Genomic DNA, 25,505 nt, shown 5'->3' with positions numbered 1-25,505 from the left:
TGGCTGCACCAATTTGGATTCCCACCAACTATGCAAGAGGGTTCCCTTTTCTCCACATCCATCCCAACACTTGTTATCTGTGTTTTGTTTTTTTTTTTTAAGATTTTATTTATTTATTTGACAGAGAGAAATCACAAGTAGATGGAGAGGCAGGCAGAGAGAGAGGAAGGGAAGCAGGCTCCTCGCTGAGCAGAGAGCCCGATGCGGGACACGATCCCAGGACCCTGAGATCATGACCTGAGCCGAAGGCAGCGGCTTAACCCACTGAGCCACCCAGGCGCCCTCTGTGTTTTTGACTTTAGATGTTCTGATAGCTGTGAGGTGATAACTCATTGTGGTTTTAATTTGCATTTCCCTGATGATGAGTGATGTGAAGTATCTTTTCATATGTCTGTTGGCCATCTGTATATCTTCTTTGGAGAAATGTCTGTTCATGTCTTCTGCCCATTTTAGTTGGATTATTTGTTCTTTTGGATGTTGAGACATAAAAATTCTCTAAATATTTTGGTTACTAACAAGGGTTGACTATATTTTGAATGGTTACAAGATTAGAGCTTGGGAAGATTGTGGCAAGGACAGTTAATATTTATTTATTTATTTTGGGGGGCGGGGGAGGAAGAGAGAGGGAGAGAGAGAGAGAGAGGCTCCACACCCAGCACGAAGCCCAAAGCAGGGCTCAACCTCACAATCCTGAAATCATGACCTGAGCTGAAATCAAGAGTTGGATGCTTAACCAACTGAGCCACCCAGGCGCCCCGGGACAGTTATTTTTAGGTTTATTAAACCTATCTTTAGATTTATTTAAAAAAAGGGAAGAAAAAAAAAGAGCTATTTATTTTAGAGATGGAGGGAGAAAGCATGCATGCGAGTGAAAAGGAGCGGCAGAGGGACAGAATCTTCAAGCACACTCCCTGCTGAGCAGGGAGCTGACTCAGGGCTTGATCTCATGACCCATGAGATCACAACAAACACTGAGACCAAGAGTCAGATGCTTAACCATACAGGTGCCCCAGGACAGTCTTTTTTATATTATACTCATATTAATTGGATAAAATTTAAAATAATTTAAAAGAGAACATTAAAAAGAAAAGTCTTCATGTCACCAGGTAAATAACTTAATACTAACTGGTAATGTCCTGAAATATTCCTTTCATTGGCAATCCAAAACAACTGACTTGCTTTTCTAATTTACCTTCTAAACCTTAAATTAAAACATACCTTCCGAACATCAGAACTTTTGGGTTCTGTTGTCCAAGTGATAACCCGAGATACTGCCAGGCGAGTTTCACTGGAATTTATAAAATCTCCTGGATCCATTTGTTTGGCCAGAGTTTCTATGTATTTAAGGATAGCAACTTTCACCTACAGAGGTAAGCAAAATGAGAGGACAGTCAGATGGTCACTGAGGGATACAGATAATACTTCAGAAACAATCAGGTGATTATTTTTTTGACCAATACAAAATGAAACACCATCAACAACAAAAAAGAAATTATATAATCACTTACATATCTGAGATACAAATACATGGTAAGGTGGATTTTTGTTTTCACATATAGCAGAACTTTAAAGTCCCAGGTGTTTCATTCCCTGTGTCTGAACAACGCCTGAAGACTCTTCTTGATAAAATTAGACCCTTTTTCTTGAGCCTGCCTTCAGAGCTTATAGCTAACTCTTGTCTAGATTTCCCTGGGAGTCAGCCTTTATAAATTAAGTATAATTTGGCTTTTGGGGAAATGAACCAAAAGTATACTGGAAATACGGTATCATAAACCAAGTAAGTAATTGCGGTGGGCAATACAGGTTTCCCCCCAAACATAACAGTAACATTCACCAAATATCATGTACCTTAATAGGTCCATCAACTGCCAGAATTACTACCTTTCGAAAGAAGTGTCACAAAAAATTTTTTACAGAAGTACCACTGGAGAAAATACAACACTTATTTGTAATTCCCGATGCTTGGGTACATGGAAGATAGGTGCGTGGTCGAATGCAGGCTTCAAAATCAGCAGGAGGTGGGGCAAACACACATGCTTCTTCCTTATGGTCAGACTTTGTTATCCTTAGAGTAAGCACTGTTAAATTATCACCTTTCTCTCAGGTATGTTGGAGCAGAAAAACAGGATGAGAACAACTGTCACATCTTCTAACATTCTAGGATTTGTAAATAATGGTTCTAAAGAACTTTGCTAGTGCAGTTTGGAAATGGCACCTGGCATAGTGTACAGTCCTTGGATAAAGAAGATGCTAAACATGTATTAAATACTGATTTGCTGATTGGAAGGTTTATGTGTATGATTAGAACAGAAACTTTGAAAAAACATCGCCAAAGATCAAGATAACAATGATCCTTCTTCTCTTCTTATTGATCTTAAGATGCCACTTGTCTCACTCAACCCAAATAAAGTCCTTGAGAAGTACTGTGCTAAATCAATATATAGGAAGTTAACTGTTAAAATAAGGCTGACTTTTGTACATTTCCCCACTTCTGACTCTTATTTATAAAGAAAAAGGGGGTGCCTGGGTTCCTCAGTTGGGTAAGTGTCCGACTCTTTGTTTTGGCTTACGTTGTGGTCTTGGGGCCATGTGATTGAGCTCTCTGCTCAGCAGGGAGTCTGCTTCTCTCCTTTCTCTCTCTTTCCCTCTCCCCCCTCTCTTGGGCATGCTCCTTCTCTCTAAAAGAAATAAATCTTTAAAAACTTTTTTAAAAGAAAAAAGTGATCAGATTACATTCATTTAAAAATGAATGAATTTTAAGAACTATAAGAGATATATTGGAAAAAACCTGAGAGTTATCAGCCACCTTAGGTACTAAGGGAAAGAGACTTAGGGTTAATTCTGCAGTAGCAGGCCTAATAAATTATGGCAGCACCTAACATTCTGGGTTCTTAAAGCCATGTCACGTTCTATCAGTGTGAGTAACTGAAAGGTGGTAATAGTAAATCAAAGAATGAACATCAGTGTAGTTTGTTTTCAATTTGCCACCATCTATAGTTGAATATACTTACTTGTGCTATGTGAGATTTAACTAGTGCAGTGTCCTGGCAATTTACAGAGGCACATAAAGAGAAGTTTTATTTATTTATTTATTTTTAAATTCTAAAAAAAAATTTTTTTTTAAGATTTTACTTATTTACCTGACAGAGAGAGAGAGAGATCACAAGTAGGCAGAGAGAGATAGGGAAGCAGGCTCCCCACTGAGCAGAGAGCCTGATGCAGGGCTCGATCCCAGGACCCTGAGACCATGAGCCAAGCCAAGGGCAGAGGCCACCCAGATGCCCCCCACACATGAAGTTTTAAAAGGGTTTCATAGAGTAGGTGTGTTTACTATACCACTAGGCAAAATAATCACAATACATATATAATAATCATTTGAGGGCGCCTGGCTGGCTCAGTGGATTAAGCCACTGCCTTCGGCTCAGGTCATGATCTCAGGGTCCTGGTATCGAGTCCCACATCGGGCTCTCTGCTCAGCAGGGAGCCTGCTTCCCTCTCTCTCTCTCTGCCTGCCTTTCTGTCTACTGTGATCTCTCTCTGTCAAATAAATAAATAAAATCTTTAAAAAAAAATAATCATTTGAAAGTTTAGATTTAAGTAGGATATTTCATAAATTTATATACATAATCTGTAATTTTAATAACACAAACGTTCATTCTTCTTTAGGGAAGTAAATATTACCTTGCTGCTCAAGTGTGCATAACTTTACAACATATCTGTGAAACCCAGAAAAAGAAGTCACCAAAATTATTTTTTAAACTATTACTTACTCAAAATCACTCTGTATTGCCATTTCCCCCATTCTATTGCTTCTTTTCTGATATTTAACCACATGACTGTGGGAGATAAAATTTTGTATAAAATTTTCTCCTTTATCTGCAAGATCCATCATTTTTTTCAATAAAGAACTTTATAGCTCTCACACTCAAGCTGTTTGTGTTTTTCTATAACCTGTTCAGAACTGATTTTTAATCTTAATCTGTAACCGATCTGAAAGTTACTTATTTTTGGCATACATATGGCTCCAATTTAACTTTTCCTTGTTATTCTAAAATATTAACTAAGGAGTTGAAGAGTGATTTTCCCTTATAGCTTTGCTATGTGTGTATGTTGACATAAAATGTAATGCATGTATATATAAAATCCATATAAATATACAGCTCATATAAATATATGGCTTTCAGAGAAACAGTCTGTAATTCCAGTCTCCATTTTCCAACAGGAAAACTAATTTTAATCTGTCTGTTTCCCACTATCTTTTTCTCTATCTTTATTTCTTTATTTCTTAAGCGAATGGTTTGGACCTCCCTTTCTACTAGCCCATGAAACAGCTCTATGTACATTTTCAGTAGCACTTGAATACCTACCTACCGCTGGTACCTAAATCATAGCTCTTATTATAGTTTTATTGTGCATTATAATAAAAAATTATAAAATTTTATATTCCTAGGATTGCCTTGCACAATGGGTAGGACAAAGAACGAGTTCAAAACATTTATCAGTAAAATCAAGTAAATGATTCTCCTTCTGTAGATCACATTTTAAAATCAAAATAAATGGAATCCCTTTCACAAAGCAGCTCTGAGAAATTAACGTTATGTTGAGTAACTCAACCCTGTAAGAAACATAATTGTGATTTTTTTTTTTTTTTTTTTTTAAAGATTTTATTTATTTATTTGACAGACAGAGATGACAAGTAGGCAGAGAGGCAGGCAGAGAGAGAGAGAGAGAGGAGGAAGCAGGCTCTCCGCGGAGCAGAGAGCCCGATGCGGGGCTCGATCCCAGGACCCTGGGATCATGACCCGAGCCGAAGGCAGAGGCTTTAACCCACTGAGCCACCCAGGTGCCCCCATAATTGTGATTTTTAAGGCAAAATCATATTCAGAAACTTAAAGGAAAATCAATCATGGGCAATAATGCTTGTAGAAATAGATTTCGTGCAGAAGAGAGCAGAAAAATTTAAGGCTTGTAAATGCACATATGCTTGTTATTTCCCTGACTTTAATCTCACTTAATAAAACTCACAAAGAAAATACCTTTAGTAAAGAATTCAGGGGCTTTTACGTATAATTTTTTTTCTTCTATGTTAAATGTAGTAATTATTTTAAGTCACAAATTGGAATCCATCTCATTTTCACATAAATTCATTTTAAAAAGTGTGCTAATAATAATTGAGAAAGTTAATCCTGATTCTGAATTTTATGCACACATTAGAAATATCACATTGTAAAAAGAAAAGTTACTATTTCAGTTAAGGAGAATTGGAAAATAGCAGGGAGATTAAACTTAAAAATTTTTGTTTACTAAAATAAATACATAGGCAAAACTGACATTTTGCCCAAAATACCTATTCAAACTTCTAAACTTAAAAAAAAAAAAAAAAAAAAAAAAGAAAAGGTATTGGGAAATCACAAACATAAAATTAGGTAAGACTTTATAGAGCAAGTCTGCATTACCAGCTTAGAGTTAGATGGCCATACTTGCACTGCTTTCTAAATGGAAATTCCCCGTAAGCTTCTCCAGAGATAGTCTGGCAATTGAGTAACATTTGAAATAAAATCTGTGCATGCTTAAAGGGCTTACAGAGGTTAGTAGTTGAAACCAGATGCATACAAACATTCTCTGAAACACGGCAGAGAGTTTTACAGAGAGTTAAGAAAAGAAATAATGAAGATTAAAACAAAAACAAAAAAAAAACCTTGGAGCTCCAAAAAGAGTGAAGCTGGTCCCGAAGTGCTGGCTTGACTGTCTGAAAGTTTATAAAAACAAAATCCACTGATGGAACAGCTTCTCATTGGACAGAAATACAAATATCAACATAACTTTATTAATAAAATACTTCAATTCCTTACAATATCTTCAAAAGACTTCCAATTTTTTACCTTCAAGCTTGGTGTTTGGGTCTGATCAACAGTGAATCTCATTAGAATATTAAATTGAAGATCATTTGGAAAAGATTCTCTGAAAGAAGGAAAGAATAAAGCAAAACAAAAATTAATCAAGTAAACACTTAGCAAAGTAAACAAGATTATGCTTAATACCAAAACATAATATGCCATTCAAAGAGCATGCATGAAGTAGTATCTGTAAGTGGTATAGTTTATACTACTTACAGCACCTAAGTTATTCCCAGAATAATGTGAACATTTCACTCTATATCCAATGGGGGTTAAAAAGCAACACTATAGTAAATAATGGTCTATCTTGACTCAGGTATGAATTTAATCAGAAAAAAAAAAATTGTGGGTGCCTGGGTGCCTCAGTTGGTTAATAGTCCAACTCTTGATTTCAGCTCAGGTCATGCTCATGTTGTAAGACCGAGGCCCACATGAGGCTCCATGCTCAGCAGGGAGTCTGCTTGAGATTCTCTCTCTCCCTCTTCCTCTACCCTTCCCCACTTGCACGCTCTCTAAAATAAATGAATAAAAATATTCAAATAAAATATCTAAAATAAATGAATAAAAAATCTTTAAAATAAAAAAGTTAAAGAAAAATTAAGTTGAACATTATCAGAGTTATTTCCCCAGACCTAATAACTGAATTCTAGACTCACCTCAATCTAGTAAGTGGGTATTTGAAATAAGTCACCTCAACAATCTACACAAGAAAGAAATGTATCATTGGTTCAAAATCTTCTGAAAAAAGATTCTGAATATTTAAGTGTTATAATAAAACATTCTTTTTAAATTTAGGAACTATTTTTTATGTTTACATTAGACTGAGTAAGATCTTCAACTCTGCTTTGAATATCCTAATTAAGATAAAATACCACCTTTGAATTACTCAACCAATGCTCATGACAGTTTTAGAAAAGAAAGGCAGTGTTCGATTTAAGGACCAATGCTGTATTAGATATATCGATGTGAATGGGTATCATTAACAATTTTCACAGGAAGCCCACGCAGCCTAAATGGACCAGAAGGGCTCAGAAATCTAAACACAGAAACTAAACATTTCTGATTACTACTGGATAAACTTGAAGTGTCTAAAGAAAACATTACCTGGTAACATCAAGGGCTTTCTGAACTTTTGCCTGAACAGACCCAAGCAAATCAGCACCCATTTTTTTTAATAGTTGCGTCAGCAGTACAAACAACCAGTCTTGAAGGTCATCTTTGTGGACTTGTATGAAATCCACTAGAGTCTCCAAAAACATGCTGAATACCTACAGTGGATAAATGGGGAAAGGAAGAGAAAAAGGAGGAAATATTGACCTCTATGATCAATTCTAAACCAAAATAGAAAGGGAATACAGGAATCAGAGGCACAGCGATTGGCAGCCAAGCGGAAAAACAATCTCTCTTGCTTTTCATTGGACTCTGTGATACAAGAGTATGTTTGAACTGTTATCCAACTTCTGCGCAGAAGTTCAACAATTAGCTATTCCATGCAGCATCACTTGGTAAAGAAACTTTGGCTGGCACACCTAATGCTGTCAATGATGCCTAGTTAAACTGAAATCCATTTTATCTCAAATTTAGGGCAAGCAATTACCTACTGATAGCCTCACCACCTCTCAGCTCTTTGGAAGAATGGCAATGAGTTAATCAGAAGATGACTTTGCTGACAGCTACCTTAAAATATAAGAACATTCTGACATATTGGGCTAATTAGAGACTCCTGGATTTCTCAATATGTCAGTGGTCACAAATCCTTTCGGTATGAGATATAGTATTTATTAAAACTGCCCCAAATGTAAGTGATGTGGGTAACTATAACTACACAAATCTACACCTTAATTTTAGTGATTTCTAAAAAATCATTGAAGGCTATTAGTCTCCATTTCTTTCAGTGGGTTTTATACTTGGTTCCAATATTAATCTGCTAGTTTAAAAAATTTTATAAGATAAAAAATTTTAAGGAAAGCTAGTGTTCTTAAGTAATGCATCTCATTAAAATCTGTCTAGTGGTGTGTTGACTCAGTTAGTACTTGACTAGAAAGCTGACTGTTAAATATTCAGGAATTTCGTTAGGTAGTTAATAGCCTGAAATTAGCCATGGTTGGGTATTTACACCTCAGGAATTACAGCAAACAGGACACATCAGGGCTTTCTGCCCATCCCCCAAACCTAGTTTGCCAGGCACAACACTCTAATTCTTTGATTTACTTTTAATCTTGTTTCAACTCTTGCCTCTCTTCCTGAGGATTCTTACTTTAAGCTTTCACTATAGTAAAATCAACATTAGAATCCCAAAGTCGACTCTCCCATTTTATCTGGTTCTCAAGAAACTGAGAATAAGAAAATTAGGTGACTTGTCCAAGGTTTCCATAGTCAATGGTTGGGTCACGACTTAAAACTAAGTTGGTTGGCTTTCAGCTATGTTCCATCCATTCTATTATAAGATAACTTACCTCATGCACTTGACTGTCATTCATAAAACTCTCCACTGACTTTTCCCCTCACTTTGATTTCCTCTATAATCATCCTTCTAATAATTGTTTCTATAAGGGAGAGACAATTTTATTCCTCTTTAAGACTAATCTTTCTATTCTGGATTCTTGCTCTCTATAGTATGGTCTCCTCTACTATCTTTACACTTAATCTAAATCCTTTGGTTACAGCTACAGAAGACAATGTCTCAAGAATTTCTCCGTCAGTTTCCTTCCCACCAACTATCTTCTGATCATGAGAAGAAGTAGGAGCTTTTTCATTAGCTTAGTATGCTTGGCCATTCTGTAGCTTGCCACTGCTTTCCTCTTGTTATGTTCCTTCTTTCATTTCTGTTGCCAGGCATTTTCCTTCTGCATTCTAAATGTGCAGTGCTTAACAGCCAGACTTCAGTGGCACCTGGATGGCTCAGTCAGTTAAGCGGCTGCCTTCCTGGATGGCTCAGTCAGTTAAGCAGCTGCCTTCAGCTCAGGTCATGATTCCAGGGTCCTGGGATCAAGTGCCACATCAGGCGGGGAGCTTGCTTCTCCCTCCCCCTGCCTGCTTGTCTTCTCTCTCTGTGTGTGTCAAACAAATAAAAATCTTAAAGAAAAAAAAAAAAAAAAGCCAGACTTCATCTTGATTTGCTTTTCATCAAAAGTGTGACTTTAATAGGCCTGCTCTGTTCTTTAACAGGCCCACTTTGCTCTAGCCTGAAAGGCCCCAGGACCTCTGAAATAGCATTCTTTTGGCCCTTCCCAAATCTATTCATCCTACTATCAAGTAGGCACCAGGTCTTTCTGACTTCAAGTCTGCTTTCTGGAAGAGGCCAGGTTAAGTACATATGGCTTTGGAGGCCATACAGTGTCTATTATCACAACTACTCTGCCACAGTAGCACAGCAATAGACAGGATGCAAACAAGTGAATACAGCTGTGATCCAAGATAATTTTATTTACAGAACAGGCAGCAGGCCAACTCATACTTCTTTTTCACCATCAGACTGTGATACCATTCTTCTGAGAGAAACAAAATCCTCCACTGCCTTTAGAATAGTCTACAAAATAATGTCTCAAATGCTTAGACAATGGTCTAAATCTCCAAACTGATCTTGGACTATCTGGCAACATAAAGTCTTTGTCTCTGAGCACTTCTTACCACACTCCTGATTTCCTACCCTGCCCCTCTATTTACACATAGCCTGTGACTTGCTACAAAGCTTACTGCTCAAATCCCAGCCAAAAAGCTTCTTAGACCATGTCAGAATATAGCCACTTGGAACCTTTGTGGGAAGAGCTTTATGGTGCTATTTAACTTCTGTATGTATATCATCTTCCCATTTGGAACATGTAACATTTGAGAATAAAGCCTCTATTGTTATATAGTCTTGCATTATCAATTAGAATCAAGCTCAAAGTTTACCAGAGGCTGAAGACTGAACAAATGTTGTTCAATTAACGTGCAGAAAAAGTCTTTAAAGAATAAGGATTTTCTCTTATGTGGAAACTTACCCTATAATTGATAGCCAGCCCTTTTTTCTCAATGGCAAGGGAAGATGTATAAGATCCTTGCTTCATTCAAACCAAAATTAACTTCTTTCTCTCTCCTATAAACTTTCTGACATCTTCCACTTCTCTAGACTCATGCCAGTCATTTCCAGGAGGCCCTTTCTTCTCAGGCTGACATACCAAAAGTTTATGTTCCTGCCAAGATCTGAACTGCTATTTTCTCCTAAGTGGAAATTTCTTTTGATTATATACCATGAAAGAACAGAGAACAAAATGGACGTGTTATTTACAGTATTCCACATACAGAATTCTACTATTATTTTTCAAAATACTTAAATCCTATCAATAGTACTTACTAAGTGATAAGATACATGACTATATAGGGACGCCTGGGTGGCTCAGTTGGTTAAGCAGCTGCCTTCGGCTCAGGTCATGATCCCGGCATCCTGGGATCGAGTCCCACATCGGGCTCCTTGCTCTGCGGGGAGCCTGCTTCTCCCTCTGACTCTGCCTTCCACTCTGTCTGCCTGTGCTCGCTCTCACTCTCTCTCTCTCTTACAAATAAATAAATAAAATCTTAAAAAAAAAAAAAAAGATTCTCTCTTCTTCTTAAAAAAAAAAAAAAGATACATGACTATATATATCTATTCAAAACACATATTGGGAATTTCCACATAAAATTTCTTACTTGACTGCCCTATCACAGAGTTCACTGTTAGATGTTGATATCCTTCTTTTTCTTTATCTAAAATTAATGAAGAAAATGGAAAGTAGGTACATTTATATCAGTGCTAAAAGTTTAGATTTCAGAAAAAAAATCTGAAAAATTGCTCCGTAAACTGTTGTTTGCTTTCATGGAATGATGTTTATAGGATATTAGAAAAAGTACTTATGTTGAGGTTGGGACTAAAGACTTTTTAATTATTGTGAAATTTGGGAATTATTTTTAATAATTCAATGGAACCACCCTTCAATGGAATCAGTTTATAATTCCACATATCTCACAAGTGTACTTTAATGGAAAATGTAAACTCTGGGCTATTACAGTTGAGGCAGTCTTTTCTCAATCTCACATTTTAGGTGTGCCAGTCATCAAATATAGAACAGAAGAACATAATCAAATTAGATTAATTAGTAGATTAAAAAGCACATCTCCAAACAGAATGACAGTTTGCATAACTGCAAATAGCATTTCGTAGATTGCAAAGGGTCCAACACTGCATGAACTCTTCGGGAGAGAAAATAGAGAAAAAGGGTTAATTTCACAGTCATGCAGTAAAGTTAGGTTTCCAACAAATATTGAACCAACTTACTCTCTATTGAGAGTTCCAACACAGGGGACAGCATGCAAAAAGAAAAAAAGAAAAAAAAGAAAAACACACAAATTAGTCGCCATCAATGCAAAGTTCCTATATGGAAGAAAAACACTTAGAAAATAAAAGTGACGAATGTTTTTCAAAGTTTTATGATAAACTCAAAACAGTTTTTAAAACAAGAGTTAAATGAGTAGTTAAGAGAGAAGAATATGTGATTTTTCTGTTTCTCCCTCACCTCCTGGCCAAAGAAATGTAAAAACAAAACCCAGAAAACCAACTATTTTTCCAGACTCTAATATCCTTGAGGCTCAAATTCTATAAAGAATCTAAGATTAAGATACCTGCTCCCATTTCTGAACAATGCCAACATTTAGTTCCAAAGTATAATATTTACTTTTTTTTTCTCTCTTCAGAAGCAATACATTTACAACTTAAATGGTATCTCTGAAGGTTTAGAACAACTACAATTGTTTGGAAATAAAAAGTAACTGTTTTTACCATAACTTCAAGTTTTGCCCCAGTAAGATGTGTTTCCTGATCCTAGGACTGTAAACAACTCTGCTGTCTAGAATACTTATTTAGGAGACCAGAAGTGACCTGGACACCCAACTGTCCCATTTGAGTAGCCATAGATTAAACTCCTATCCTAGTTGTTTAAGACTTAATGGTATGACTTCAAGAGGTAGGACTATATAGATCATAAAATGCCAATTCAAAGCATCCATCTCAGTGAAGGTAGCTCCTTTCAAACAGTTTCTTCAGAGGCAAATGTGAGAACACATAAAACTTTTGACATCTGACCCGTCTTACATTTTGAAGGAAAAAAACGATTCTAGAGTGGTCAAAATAAAAATCTTCCCTGAACTTCTTCATTCTTCAAGCTTACTTAGTTTTTAAAAAATTTCTAGTGTCTAGTGTGTACTTAGGGCTTTACATATAATAACTCATTTAATCGTCCTCACAATATTATGAGGTAGGTATTACTATTAACTGTTTTACAGATAAGGAAACTAAGGCGCACACTGCTAATAAGTGTTGGAGGTAGAATTCGAATACAAGTAATCTAGCTCTACTATCCATACTTGATATCACCATGCTGTACGGTCTCTCTAGAAAAATATTAACAGGCTTTAAATCAAACATTGGCAGCTTATGTTCTAAATTACTGTCATACATATATCATCATCCATCACCACTTATTTGCATATGGTTATCTGAGGTGAAAAAAGTTTATCAAGTTACAGGTATCAAATAATTTCAGCCTGCAAACTATATTTGCCAATCTTATACCAGGAAAAAAAATCCAGCATATATTTCAACGGTATTCAGAAAAAGCTCTCTCCTGGCCCTTACTTTCTGGGGTGTCTGCATTGCATACTAGAGCTTTCTTGACATTCTAAAATATTAAGAGGGAAACATTCTGGGGGTTGGAGAAGGAGATCTATATCAAAGTAGATGGTAGAAAAGTAGATGGGGCTATCCACAACCTGTTTCTCTAGGTATCTTGTTTCTGCTGAGGACAGTAGTCTCAATTGTGTTGAGCATGAGTGAGAACAACTTTCAGTTACCATGAAGTAGGCTATTATCCAGAAGGTGTTAACATAGAGACTGAAATGTTGATTTTAACCTAAAAAGATATGGGAAAATCCACCTAACTAAGCTAGTGGTATGAGGTGTCCCCTCCCAAACACTATGGCCCATTCTGGGGCAAGGCTTCGACAGTTTTTGCCCTATGAGGTTTCAGGACAGTTGAGGTACCGATTAAGTGACTAAGATTCACTAGTAGTAGAAAGCTAACCCAGGCTTGAGGAAGACAAAGAAATGTCCCAGACAACATTTTTCAAGGCTATGAGAAAAAAGCACATTGCTCCTTTGGGGACATGGACATAGTCTAGGGCTGGGGTGAGAGTGAGGAAGGAATGACAAGCAAAATGATAGGCTTTGTTTTGCTATTTTCTTGAGGACAATGAGTAGTCACTATAGGGTTTTTAAGCTGGTAGAGAAAATTTATCTTTTATAGAAAGATTACTAAAAGATGCAGTGTGGAGGAGGTGCAACAGGAAAAAGACCACTGTGCCCTGAACTGGCAGTGAGAATGGACAGATATTCAGAAGGTTGGATCAATTAGGATTAAGTGAGTTTCCAGAATGATGGCCAAAATGTTCACTCAGGCAATGAACGAAAGCAGATTTCATCTAATGAGACAAACCATCCAATGAGATAAAGCAGTTGTGAGGCTGAAGATGACTAATAAGACATGTGACTAAGTAAACACAAGAGAAAAATATGGGCTGGAAATACACTTTTGGGAATCATTAGGTTTCAGCAAGCGGTAACTGAAGCTTTAGATAAGGTACTGAATGAAAGAAGAGAGCCCAGGACAAGAATCTACACAGAACCAACACTTAGTAAACAGGAAAGAGAGATAGGAGTTGCATGACAAAAGGTATGAGGTAGACTGGGTAAGACACAACTGGCACTTCCAGGAGGAGTCAAGATGGCAGAGAAGTAGCAGGCTGAGACTACTTCAGCTAGCAGGAGATCAGCTAGATAGCTTATCTAAAGATTGCAAACACCTGCAAATCCATCCGCAGATCTAAGAGAAGAAGAACAGCAATTCTGGAAACAGAAAAACAACCACTTTCTGCAAGGTAGGACTGGCGGAGACCTGAATCCAAAGGGACAGGAAGATAGACCCCTGGGGGAGGGGCCGGCTCCCGGCAAGCAGCGGAGCAATGGAGCACAAAATCAGGACTTTTAAAAGTCTGTTCCGCTGAGGGACATCGCTCCAGAGGCTAAACCGGGGCGAAGCCCACGCGGGGTCAGCGTGGCCTCAGGTCCCGCAGGGTCACAGAAGGATCGGGGTGTCTGAGTGTCGCAGAGCTTGCGGGTATTGGAACAGGAAAGCTGGCTACAGAGACAGAGCCGACAGTAAGATCACAGCTCGGTGTTACCTTGAACCGGTCGCAGGATTGGTGAGCTCGGAGCGCAGCCGGAGGTCAGGCAGATGGGAGTTATTGGGCGCTGTTCTCTGAGGGCGCACTGAGGATTGGGGCCCCGGGCTCTCGGCTCCTCCAGGCCAGAGACCAGGAGGCCAGCATTTGTATTCCAGTCCTCCGGAACTCTACGGAAAGCGCTCAGGGAACAAAAGCTCCTGAAAGCAAACCTGAGCGGATTACTCACCCCAACCCCAGGTAAGGGCGGTGCAATTCCGCCTGGGGCAAAGACACTTGAGAATCACTACACCAGGTCCCTCCCCGAGAAGATCAACAAGAAATCCAGCCAAGACCAAGTTCACCTACCAAGGAGTGCGGTTTCAATACCAAGGAGAGCAGCAGAATTCCAGAGGAGGAGAAAGCAAAGCGCGGAACTCATGGCTTTCTCCCTGTGATTTTTTTTAGTCTTGCAGTTAATTTAATTTTTTTCTTTTTCATTTTTGTTTTTTTTCTCGCCTTCTGGTAAAATATTTTTTTAACGTTTTTTAACTAGTTTATCTAATATATATATATTTTCTTTTTTATATTTTTCTTTATTCGTTTTCTTTTTTTTAACATTCTTTTCTTTTCTTTCTCCCTTTTTGAACCTCTTTTTATCCCCTTTCTCCCCCCTCATGATTTGGGATCTCTTCTGATTTGGTTAAAGCATATTTTCCTGGAGTTATTGCCACTCTTTTAGTATTATACTTGCTCCTTCATATACTCTTATCTGGATAAAATGACAAGACGGAAAAATTCACCAAAAAAAAAAAAAAAAAAGAACAAGAGGCAGTACCGAAGGCTAGGGACCTAATCAATAAAGACATTGGTAATATGTCAGATCTAGAGTTCAGAATGACAATTCTCAAGGTTCTAGCCGGGCTCGAAAAAGGCATGGAAGATATTAGAGAAACCCTCTCGGGAGATATAAAAGGCCTTTCTGGAGGAATAAAAGAACGAAAAATATAACCAAGTTGACATCAAAAAAGCTATTAATGAGGTGCAATAAAAAATGGAGGCTCTCACTACTAGGATAAATGAGGCAGAAGAAAGAATTAGTGATACAGAAGACCAAATGACAGAGAATAAAGAAGCTGAGCAAAAGAGGGACAAACAGCTACTGGACCACGAGGGGAGAATTCGAGAGATAAGTGACACCATAAGACGAAACAACATTAGAATAATTGGGATTCCAGAAGAAGAAAGAGAGAGGGGAGCAGAAGGTATACTGGAGAGAATTATTGGGGAGAATTTCCCCAATATGGCAAAGGGAACGAGCATCAAAATTCAGGAGGTTCAGAGAACGCCCCTCAAAATCAATAAGAATAGGCCCACACCCCGTCACCTAATAGTAAAATTTAGAAGTCTCAGTGACAAAGAGAAAATCCTGAAAGCAGCCCGGGAAAAGAAGTCTGTAACATACAATGGTAAAAATATTAGATTGGCAGCTGACTTATCCACAGAGACCTGGCAGGCCAGAAAGAGCTGGCATGATATTTTCAGAGCACTAAAAGAGAAAAGCATGCAGCCAAGAATACTATATCCAGCTAGGCTATCATTGAAAATAGAAGGAGAGATTAAAAGCTTCCAGGACAAACAAAACTGAAAGAATTTGCAAACACCAAACCAGCTCTACAGGAAATATTGTAAGGGGTCCTTTAAGCAAAGAGAGAGCCTACAAGTGGTAGATCAGAAAGGAACAGAGACCATATACAGTAACAGTCACCTTACAGGCAATACAATGGCACTACATTCATATATCTCAATAGTTACCCTGAATGTTAATGGGCTAAATGCCCCAATCAAAAGACACAGGGTATCAGAATGGATAAAAAAACAAAACCCATCTATATGTTATCTCCAAGAAACTCATTTTAAGCCCGAAGACACCTCCAGACTTAAAGTGAGAGGGTGGAAAAGAATTTACCATGCTAATGGACATCAGAAGAAAGCAGGAGTGGCAATCCTTATATCAGATCAATTAGATTTTAAGCCAAAGACTATAATAAGAGATGAGGAAGGACACTATATCATACTCAAAGGGTCTGCCCAACAAGAAGATCTAACAATTTTAAATATCTATGCCCCCAACGTGGGAGCAGCCAACTATATAAATCAATTAATAACAAAATCAAAGAAACACATTAACAATAATACAGTAAGAGTAGGGGACTTTAACACTCCCCTCACTGAAATGGACAGATCATCCACGCAAAAGATCAGCAAGGAAATAAAGGCCTTAAATGACACACTGGACCAGGTGGACATCACAGATATATTCAAAACATTTCATCCCAAAGCAACAGAATACACATTCTTCTCTAGTGCACATGAAACATTCTCCAGAATAGATCACATCCTCCGTCCTAAATAAGGACTCAACCGGTATCAAAAGATTGGGATCATTCCCTGCATATTTTCAGACCACAATGCTCTGAAGCTAGAACTCAACCACAAAAGGAAGTTTGGAAAGAACCCAAATACATGGAGACTAAACAGCATCCTTCTAAAGAATGAATGGGTCAACAGGGAAATTAAAGAAGTGAAAAAAATCGTGGAAACTAATGATAATGAAAATACAACGGTTCAAAATCTGTGGGACACAGCAAAGGCAGTCCTGAGAGGAAAATATATAGCGGTACAAGCATTTCTCAAGAAACAAGAAAGGTCTTGGGTACACAACCTAACCCTACACCTAAAGGAGCTGGAGAAAGAACAAGAAAGAAAACCTAAGCCCAGCAGGAGAAGAGAAATCATAAAGATCAGAGCAGAAATCAATGAAATAGAAACAAAAAAAACAATAGAACAAATCAATGAAACTAGGAGCTGGTTCTTTGAAAGAATTAATAAAATTGATAAACCCCTGGCCAGACTTATCAAAAAGAAAAGAGAAAGGACCCAAATAAATAAAATCATGAATGAAAGAGGAGAGATCACAACTAACACCAAAGAAATACAAACTATTATAAGAACATACTATGAGCAACTCTACGCCAACAACTTTGACAATCTGGAAGAAATGGATGCATTCCTGGAAACATATAAACTACCACAACTGAACCAGGAAGAAATAGAAAGCCTGAACAGACCCATAACCAGTAAGGAGATTGAAACAGTCATTAAAAATCTCCAAACAAACAAAAGCCCAGGGCCAGACAGCTTCCCGGGGGAATTCTACCAAACATTTAAAGAAGAACTAATTCTTATTCTCCTGAAACTGTTCCAAAAAATAGAAATGGAAGGAAAACTTCCAAACTCATTTTATGAGGCCAGCATCACCTTGATCCCAAAACCAGACAAGGATCCCATCAAAAAAGAGAGCTATAGACCAATATCCTTGATGAACACAGATGCGAAAATACTCAACAAAATACTAGCCAATAGGATTCAACAGTACATTAAAAGGATTATTCACCACGACCAAGTGGAATTTATTCCAGGGCTGCAAGGTTGGTTCAACATCCGCAAATCAGTCAATGTGATACAACACATCAGTAAAAGAAAGAACAAGAACCATATGATACTCTCAATAGATGCTGAAAAAGCATTTGACAAAGTACAGCATCCCTTCCTGATCAAAACTCTTCAAAGTGTAGGGATAGAGGGCACATACCTCAATGGCATCAAAGCCATCTATGAAAAACCCACCAGAAATATCATTCTCAATGGAGAAAAACTGAAAGCTTTTCCGCTAAGGTCAGGAACACGGCAGGGATGTCCATTATCACCACTGCTATTCAACATAGTACTAGAAGTCCTAGCCTCAGCAATCAGACAACAAAAGGAAATTAAAGGCATCCAAATCGGCAAAGAAGAAGTCAAATTATCACTCTTCGCAGATGATATGATACTATATATGGAAAACCCAAAAGACTCCACTCCAAAACTGATAGAACTTGTACAGGAATTCAGTAAAGTGTCAGGATATAAAACCAATGCACGGAAATCAGTTGCATTTCTCTACACCAACAACAAGACAGAAGAAAGAGAAATTAAGGAGTCAATCCCATTTACAATTGCACCAAAACAATAAGATACCTAGGAATAAACCTAACCAAAGAGGCACAGAATCTATACTCAGAAAACTATAAAGCACTCATGAAAGAAATTGAGGAAGACACAAAGAAATGGAAAAATGTTCCATGCTCCTGGACTGGAAGAATAAATATTGTGAAAATGTCTATGCTACCTAAAGCAATCTACACATTTAATGCAATTCCTATCAAAGTACCATCCATCTTTTTCAAAGAAATGGAACAAATAATTCTAAAATTTATATGGAACCAGAAAAGACCTTGAATAGCCAAAGGGATATTGAAAAAGAAAGCCAACGTTGGTGGCATCACAATTCCGGACTTCAAGCTCTATTACAAAGCTGTCATCATCAAGACAGCATGGTACTGGCACATAGATCAATGGAACAGAATAGAGAGCCCAGAAATAGACCCTCAACTCTACAGTCAACTAATCTTTGACAAAGCAGGAAAGACTGTCCAATGGAAAAAAGACAGCCTCTTCAATAAATGGTGCTGGGAAAATTGGACAGCCACATGCAGAAAAATGAAATTGGAGCATTTCCTTACACCACACACAAAAATAGACTCAAAATGGATGAAGGACCTCAATGTGAGAAAGGAATCCATCAAAATCCTTGAGAACACAGGCAGCAACCTCTTCGACCTCAGCCGCAGCAACATCTTCCTAGGAACAACACCAAAGGCAAGGGAAGCAAGGGCAAAAATGAACTATTGGGATTTCATCAAGACCAAAAGCTTTTGCACAGCAAAGGAAACAGTACAAAATCAAAAGACAACTGACAGAATGGGAGAAGATATTTGCAAACGACATATCAGATAAAGGTCTAGTGTCCAGAATCTATAAAGAACTTAGCAAACTCAACACCCATAGAACAAATAATCCAATCAAGAAATGGGCAGAGGACATGAACAGACATTTCTGCAAAGAAGACATCCAGATGGCCAACAGACACATGAAAAAGTGCTCCATATCACTCAGCATCAGGGAAATACAAATCAAAACCACAATGAGATATCACCTCACACCAGTCAGAATGGCTAAAATCAACAAGTCAGGAAATGACAGAAGCTGGCGAGGATGCGGAAAAAGGGGAACCCTCCTACACTGTTGGTGGGAATGCAAGCTGGTGCAGCCACTCTGGAAAGCAGCATGGAGGTTCCTCAAAATGTTGAAAATAGAACTCCCCTATGACCCAGCAATTGCACTACTGGGTATTTACCCTAAAGATACAAACGTAGTGATCCAAAGGGGCACGTGCACCTGAATGTTTATAACAGCAATGTCCACAATAGCCAAACTATGGAAAGAACCTAAATGTCCATCAACAGATGAATGGATCAAGAAGATGTGGTATATATACACAATGGAATACTATGCAGCCATCAAAAGAAATGAAATCTTGCCATTTGCGATGACATGGATGGAACTACAGCATATCATGCTTAGCGAAATAAGTCAAGCAGAGAAAGACAACTATCATATGATCTCCCTGATATGAGGAAGTGGTGATGTAACATGGGGGCTTAAGTGGGTAGAAGAAGAATCAATGAAACAAGATGGAATTGGGAGGGAGACAAACCATAAGTGACTCTTAATCTCACAAAACAAACTGAGGGTTGCTGGGGGTAGGGGGGTTTGGAGAAGGGGGTGGGATTATGGGCATTGGGGAGGGTATGTGCTTTGGTGAGTGCTGTGAAGTGTGTAAACCTGGTGATTCACAGACCTGTACCCCTGGGGATAAAAATATATGTTTATAAAAAAAAAAAGACACAACAGGCACTTCAACAACAGACACATCACATTCCTTAAAGGAGACAGAAAAGATAAATCGAAAAACCAATAATAAAGTTGAAAACAAAAAGAAATGTCAACCAGCAAAATGGAATTTATGAGCAATTCATGGAAGCCAAGCAGATGAGACCATATTAGCAAAAAATTAGGCCCAATAGAGTATTATGGCTAATAATAGCTTCAAGGTGAGACGTCCCTCCACTCTAATAGGAGGGAAGATAGAAAGAATGGGTTTCTGTGTAGATACAGTGGCTGGTTTGGAGGCAGGAAATGAGAGTTTCTGCTTGATGACTTCTAATTTCTAGGTGAGCCAAGAAGCCAAGAAATATGCTTGGGGCATATCATAAGTTGGGAGGTGAATGGACTGCAGTTTTGAGGAGAGAAACTATTTGACATGGTCTCCTTGGAGAAGAGAAGAGAAAGACGAGAGAAGAAGCATTAGAAGGCAGCACTGTGCATTTAAACAAAAATCACAGATCAGTTAATGGAGAATGGCAGAGAAATACCAGAATACACTGGATGATTTCACCAGGGGCCTATACATTGTTTCCCTTCAAGAATCCCAACCTTTGGAGTGCCTAGGTGGCTCAGTCAGTTTAAGCAACTGTCTTCAGCTCATGTAATGATCCCAGGGTTCTGGAATCAAGTCCCATAGAGGGCTCCTGTTCCTCAGGGAGCCTGCTTCTTCCTCTCCCTCTGTTACTTGCCCTGCTTGTGCTCTCCCACTCTTGCTCTCTCAAACAAAATCTTAAAAAAAAAAAAAAAAAAAAAAAAAAAATCCCAACCTTCATCTAACTGGTGGGATGAGCTCTGTGAGCAGAGGCTCTTGGACATATGTTTCTACTATAGTGTCAATAACTCAAAACTGAGCATAGAAAACAGGGATCAGCAAACTATAGCCTGCAAGTTAAGAATGATTTTAAAAAGAATTTTTTTAAAATGGGCAATTTACATGAAAATTAAAATTTCAATGTTCATAAAGTTTTGTTGTAACCCTGCCACAATCATTTGTTTACATATTGTGTATAAATGTCTTTGTGAAACAATGGCAGAGTTGAGTAGTGGTGACAGAGATCCTTATGGCACACAAAGCTGCAAATACTTACTATATGGCCCTTTACAGAACAAAAAAGTGGTCTACTTCTGATAACAAAACTGTATCTGGAAAGAAAATAAAGTATAATGCTTGATCCTAAAGATGGTGCTGCTGGTACTTTACATCAAGATATATTTAAAAAATGGGGAGAGAGAGATCTGCTATTTTAATAATATCAGGATATAATGCAAAAGCTCAAATCAAACCCTGATATTTTATTTTCTTATTTGAAAGAAAGACAGAAAGAGCATGAGCGGGGGAAGGGGCAGAGGGAGGAGGACATGTAGCCTTCCTACTGAGCTTAAAGTGAGATGCAGGGCTCGCTCCCAGGACCCTGAGACCATTCCTTGAGCCAAAGGCAGATGCTTAACCAATTGAGTCACCCAGGCGCCCCAAATCCTGACATTTTAAACTCAGCAGAGAATGGTGACATATCCAGTTTATTCTTAATGAATTACATTATTGGCAGAGCCTCTGAGGGACAACCACCAAACAAAAGTCAAACAGAAACAAATTAACAAAAATCTTCCCATTATACTTGGTTTTCATTGAACTAAACTGCCAAAAACATAATCAAATGAACAGAACCAGATGGGTTGGTAAGAACTGTATATTGTTATAAAACCCGATGAAGAAAAACCAAAAAGTCATGTTCGTGGCAATTCTAAGGAGGACTGTACCTGGTTCTCTATGTCTATTAAAGGAAGCCAAGCATATGAGCTCAGTTCAGTTCCTTTCTCAACATCAAACTCAGCTTTCCTATTTCATCTCCAAGAGACTCTTTAAAAAGTGTTTCTTTTTTATTAATGTATAAATTCTAGCATCCAACTAAATTATATTATTGTCCTCGCAAAAAATAAACTGAGGCTTCAAGAAATAATCCAGCTTTGGTCTTATACCTTCCAGCAGGGAAGAATTATATCACTTACTGAAGATATTTTATAATTTTGGTTTTTAGGGATGCCTGGGTGGCTCAGTTGGTTAAGTGTCTGCCTTCAGCTCAGGTCATGATCCCAGAGTCCTAGGGCTGAGTACCACATTGGGCTCCTTGCTCAGTGGGGAGCCTGCTTCTCCTTCTGCCTGCCACTCCCCCTCCTTGAGCTCTCTTTCTGGCCAATAAACAAAGAAAATATTAAAAAAATATTCTATTTTTTAAAGTTGCATAGATAATTACTAAAATATTGTTTGTAAAAGAGGTCCATCCAGATAACAATTGTTTTGTCCATTGGTTTCTATTGCCAAGAAAATAGACCAAAAATTAATTTGTTCAAGATTGATAGATTTTTTGCATTAAAACAAGTCCTACAGCTATAACTAGTGGTAGCAATGTACGTGTAAAATCATACAGTTATCTACATGTTCAGTTTGAAAGTTATAAACTTCATTTATTTATTTATTTTTAAGTAACCTCTAGGCCCAATGTGGGGCTTGAATTCATGATCCTGAGATCAAGAGTTGCAAGCTCTGCTAACTGAGCCAGCCAGGCACCCCTGAAAGTTATAAATTTTAAACAAACTGCTTGCCAAGTGTTTTTTAATCTTTGTCTATAATGGAAACTTGCATTCTTGGATAAAATAAGTACACCTTCTGATAGAGGGTAATCTTTGAAAACTGTTTTAAATTAGAAGCAACTTAAAATCTATAGCTAGATTTTAGTTTCTATATGAAGTGGGATTTTATTATCTTTAAAGTAGTGTTGCAAGTAATGAAAATATCAAAAATAGAAAAAAAATGAGAATGATATGTGAAACAACAAAGTGAAGACAAAAAAAAAAAAACCCACAAGGTGAAATTTGTTAATTTTTTTTTAATAATTTCCCTTCCACATCCCCCTCTCACTGAAGTTAGAAATTCTCATGCAGACAACTGGTAACCTAAAAGAAGACAGTAAAGTTTCACCATTGTCAGACGCATTATTGAAAACAGAGTAACCAAATACATTAACAGTAACTATCCTGCAAGGTGAACCAAAATTTCCCGGTATACATGCAGATTATGCCTAAGTGCTTAAAACGAAGTATGTTTTAATCAACATTAAAAATTAAACAGTGCTCTGAAAATTTTTATGGACTACGTCAACATATGAAATGCTTTTTTTTAATGTTACTACCAAACTGTGGCCGACAGGTATTTTGTGCTTTTGTGTTATTTAATGGCAATTCTTTTCTATACAATTGTTCTTTTAAGATAAGAATATATTTACATTAACACAGCAAAAGAAGAAAACAATTAAAAGTTCTCAAGAAGACCTTTTTTCAACTTACCCCAATTTTCTCTCTTTACAAACAGTAAAAAGTTTCTAGTGATACAAACACGTTCAGTTTGACTAATTCTATGCATCATGCTTATTACTCTATCCCTCAGCTTACAGTCTTAAAACAATCTCTCTGGAGAAGTTTAAATGGTTACTGGAGAGCAATTTCTAAATTATGTATGATATCAAACACTTTCAATTATGTTTAAAAAGAAATGGCTTACAGTGTTTTGCTATTATTTTATGCTTTTTTGGCAATCCACAAATGACATCCCATAGAAGTAAGTAATCTTAAATACTAAAACATACCTTGCCATGAGGATCAGCAAACATTCTTGTGAAAATTTCACACAATCTTTTCAGTTCAACTCGACTGTCAAAATAATAAAGCAGCTTATTAATATCTTTTTTTTAAAAAAAAGATTTATTTGAGAGACAGAAAGAGCACAAGCAGGCAGAGGGACAGAGGAAGAGGGAGAGGGACAAGCAAAGGCCCTTTGCTTTCCCTAAGCAGGGGGCCTGAAGCAGGGTGGGATACAGGGACAGGGCTTGATCCCACAACCCTGAGATCATAACCTGAGCTGAGGTCAGACACTTAACCAACTAAGCTAGCCAGGTGCCCCTAAAGTAGCTTATTAATACCTTGCTATAAGAAGAATTCATTTAAAATAACCTTAGCTGTAATTAGTCTTCTTATAGAAAAACAAAATAGTCCTCCAAATCAAAAAATGGGACTTACTAATCAAGGATAAATACAAATTTATCAAATACAACAATAATTCTGCTGCAACCCACATTATATTAAAAATTAAAAGTTTTATGAAAAGAACTATAATTGTATTTTATTAATGTAGCACAACAGGGGAAACTGTACAAATGACATTCCCAGCACATGAATCTTATCCTTTAAATGCTTAGATGTTTTCTTAAATTTGGCCACCTGAGGGCTAAAATCTTTCTACACTTTGCCTACCCTCTTGCCACTGATAATGATATACTGAACCTAATACTAACCTAATCTTGACAGGGTTAGGAACAATATTATGATTTACTGCAATGATTCATGAAGTGTGATATAAAAACATTAAAATACATTAGACAGTAAATAGATGAACATCTATTTTTCATTTCATTTATTATTAATTAATTAATTAATTAATCAAATTTATTTATTTGACAGAGAGAGAGAGATCACAAGTAGGGAGAGAGTATGTGTGTGTGGGGGGAGCAGGCTCTCTGAGCAGAGAGCCTGATGTGGGGCTTGATCCCAGGACCCCGAGATCATGACCTGAGCTGAAGGCAGAGGCTTAATCCACTGAGCCACCCAGGGGCCCCTGAACATCTATTTTAAATTAAATAGTTTTAATACTTTATTTTTTAAAGATTTTATTTATTTATTTGATAGAGATCACAAGTAGGCATAGAGGCAGGCAGAGAGAGAGGGGGAAGCAGGCTCCCCGCTGAGCAGAGAGCCCGATGCAGGGCTTGATCCCAGGACCCTGGAATCATGACCTGAGCTGAAGGCAGAGGCTTTAACCCACTGAGCCACCCCAGGTGCCCTAGTTTTAATACTTTTTAAAGTAAGTACAGCTAGCAACTCTAACCCTGATTTCAGGTATCGAGTCAGTAATTATTCCTCTAATTTTCCACTACATTCAAACTTAGAGTTATCTAAATCTAGGTTCTTAAAGGGGTTGAATAAAGAAGTTTAAAACATTATGCAGGTAAAGACAATAAAGAATTTAGAAGGAAAAAGCAAGTAAAAGCCAGTAGGAAAGGAAACCAAATCAAACAAACAAAAAACCAATATAAAGTTAAGAGAAATTCACTCCAATTCCATTTCGTATTACACTAAGACTCACAAATTACATGAACACTGAGAATACACCTTCATGTTCAAGTGAGCATAAACATTCTTTACTCTTACTGAAAATTTTTCATTTTTAAAAAATTTTTTTAAAAGATTTTTCTTTATTTATTCGACAGACAGAGATCACAAGTAGGCAGAGAGGTAGGCACAGAGAGAGAGAGGAGGAAGCAGGCTCCCAGCTGAGCAGAGAGCCTGATGTGGGGCTCGATCCCAGGACTCTGGGATCATGACCTGAGCTGAAGGCAGAGGCTTTAACCCACTGAGCCACACAGGCGCCCTCTCTTACTG

At 37.6% G+C, this 25,505-nt stretch overlaps 1 protein-coding gene across 48 annotated transcripts in view; it reads right to left on the bottom strand.

The window, feature by feature from the left end:
- The window catches only part of CLASP2 (cytoplasmic linker associated protein 2), a 185,862-nt gene that overhangs the window by 37,213 nt on the left and 123,144 nt on the right, over positions 1–25,505 (bottom strand). For 24 of the 48 annotated variants that reach the window (XM_013046683.1, XM_013046686.1, XM_013046691.1 and 21 more), the window contains 6 exons: positions 23,657–23,720; positions 11,191–11,193; positions 7,002–7,165; positions 5,883–5,961; positions 5,699–5,749; positions 1,219–1,362 (listed from right to left, as the gene is read on the bottom strand). In XM_013046683.1, coding sequence (XP_012902137.1) covers positions 1,219–1,362; positions 5,699–5,749; positions 5,883–5,961; positions 7,002–7,165; positions 11,191–11,193; positions 23,657–23,720 — 505 coding nt within the window. The remainder of the gene's footprint in view (positions 1–1,218; positions 1,363–5,698; positions 5,750–5,882; positions 5,962–7,001; positions 7,166–11,190; positions 11,194–23,656; positions 23,721–25,505) is intronic. The other 24 variants (XM_013046690.1, XM_045089044.1, XM_013046694.1 and 21 more) reach the window with 3 other exon arrangements.

This window comes from Mustela putorius, unplaced genomic scaffold (genome assembly GCF_011764305.1).
Source record: "Mustela putorius furo isolate JIRA1106 unplaced genomic scaffold, ASM1176430v1.1 tig00003834_pilon_pilon_pilon, whole genome shotgun sequence".
Classification (NCBI taxonomy): Eukaryota; Metazoa; Chordata; class Mammalia; order Carnivora; family Mustelidae; genus Mustela; species Mustela putorius.
The sequence above is the reverse complement of the archived record's forward strand: the minus strand, read 5'-3'. Positions and strand labels throughout refer to the sequence as shown.